Source organism: Nestor notabilis, unplaced genomic scaffold (assembly GCF_000696875.1).
Source record: "Nestor notabilis isolate BGI_N333 unplaced genomic scaffold, ASM69687v1 scaffold30698, whole genome shotgun sequence".
NCBI lineage: Eukaryota > Metazoa > Chordata > Aves > Psittaciformes > Psittacidae > Nestor > Nestor notabilis.
Genome location: NW_009940133.1, coordinates 1 through 1389, shown reverse-complemented (window position 1 = coordinate 1389; position 1389 = coordinate 1). Strand labels below are relative to the sequence as shown.

Genomic DNA, 1389 nt, shown 5'->3' with positions numbered 1-1389 from the left:
GCTTTTCGTAGGGGGGTGGGGGTTATCTCACTGTCCCCCCCTTTTCTCCAAGCCTTGGCACTGGGTTGGTGGTGGTGTTGCAGAACGGGAATTCCTGCAGGAGCATGTAATGATGGAGCTGGATGCTCTCTTTGCTGTGGGTTTGGATCCATCCTCTTGCTGTCGTGGTGACTTGAAGGGGGAGGATCAGGCTGAGAGTGTGGACGTGGGGGCTGCGGGGTGGGCAGAGGTGTGAGGTGCAGAGTCCATGTGAGACCCCGATGTCTTGATCTTGTCTTCCTAAATCCTTCTCTTTTCTCCCTCCAGATGTTTCCCGCTGGGCTCTGGCTTTAGGATGTTGGAGAACCGAGAGGAGGTAAGACCCTTTCTGAGCCAGACTTTGGGTGAATGCTGGGCAGGGTCTGAGGGGCAGCTGGTGCCAGGGGTGGGCTGGCAGTGCCCCCCCTCAGGCAGTGCTTGTGCCCTAGGAGCTGACCACGGTGCGTGTCCAGGACCCCCGCGTGCAGAACGAAGGCTCCTGGAATTCCTATGTGGATTATAAGATCTTCCTCCACGTGAGTTGTGGCTGCGGGACAGGGTCGAGCTCCAGAGCTCAGCTGTGAGGCTCCTGAGTGGGGTGGTGTGTGCTGAGCTGTGCTGAGCAGGGATGGAAGGAGCTGTGAAGGGGGAACCCGCGGCACCCATCCCTCCTCCTGGGCAGGTCTGAGACCCAACTTCTCCCCTGGAGCCTGCTCAGCTTCTCAAGGCACATTGAGCTCTCCCAAACCCCATTGCTCCGAGGGGATCCCTTAGTCAGGGGTCTGTGCAGGCAAGATACTGCCATCCTCTGCTTCGCTGCCCTCGAGCACATGGATTATTTCCATGTCATGTGGATTATTTCCATGTCTGGGGTGTTTTTTTGCAGACCAACAGCAAGGCCTTTACTGCCAAGACCTCGTGTGTGCGGCGCCGGTACCGTGAATTCGTGTGGCTGAGGAGGCAGCTCCAGAAGAATGCTGGCTTGGTGTAAGCAAGCCCCTGCCTTCTCCTCCCTCCTTGCCCCTTCCTGCAGCCAGACGCTCCTTCCCATTGCCCTGGGAGACCCACCATGACCTCGGGACAGATGTGGATAGAAGCTCCAGGCACTAACACGGGATATCTGAGCTCCTGCTGCCCCGGTGCCCCCGTGTCTCCTTGCGCCGGCACTGGGGTGACCTGGTGCTTCTGCTGTGTCCCTGCAGGCCTGTCCCAGAGCTGCCCGGGAAATCCAGCTTCTTTGTGGGCAGCACGGATGAGTTCATCGAGAAGCGGAGACAGGGGCTGCAGCAGTTCCTGGAGAAGTGAGTGGAGCATTAGTGAGGGCTGGGCGGAGGGACAGGACACACAGCTCCAGGCTGGCTTCAAGGATGC

The 1389-nt window shown here is 59.0% G+C and overlaps 1 protein-coding gene across 1 annotated transcript; it reads left to right on the top strand.

Annotated features, from left to right (window-relative positions):
- Positions 1-306: 306 nt before the first annotated feature.
- Positions 307-1335, top strand: SNX11 (sorting nexin 11; the record flags this gene model as incomplete). Its single annotated transcript, XM_010020212.1, is given in 4 exon segments — positions 307-355; positions 468-554; positions 905-1005; positions 1221-1335. Coding segments are annotated over 4 exon segments (352 nt in total), but the record flags the coding sequence as incomplete, so codon positions are not given.
- Positions 1336-1389: the final 54 nt, after the last annotated feature.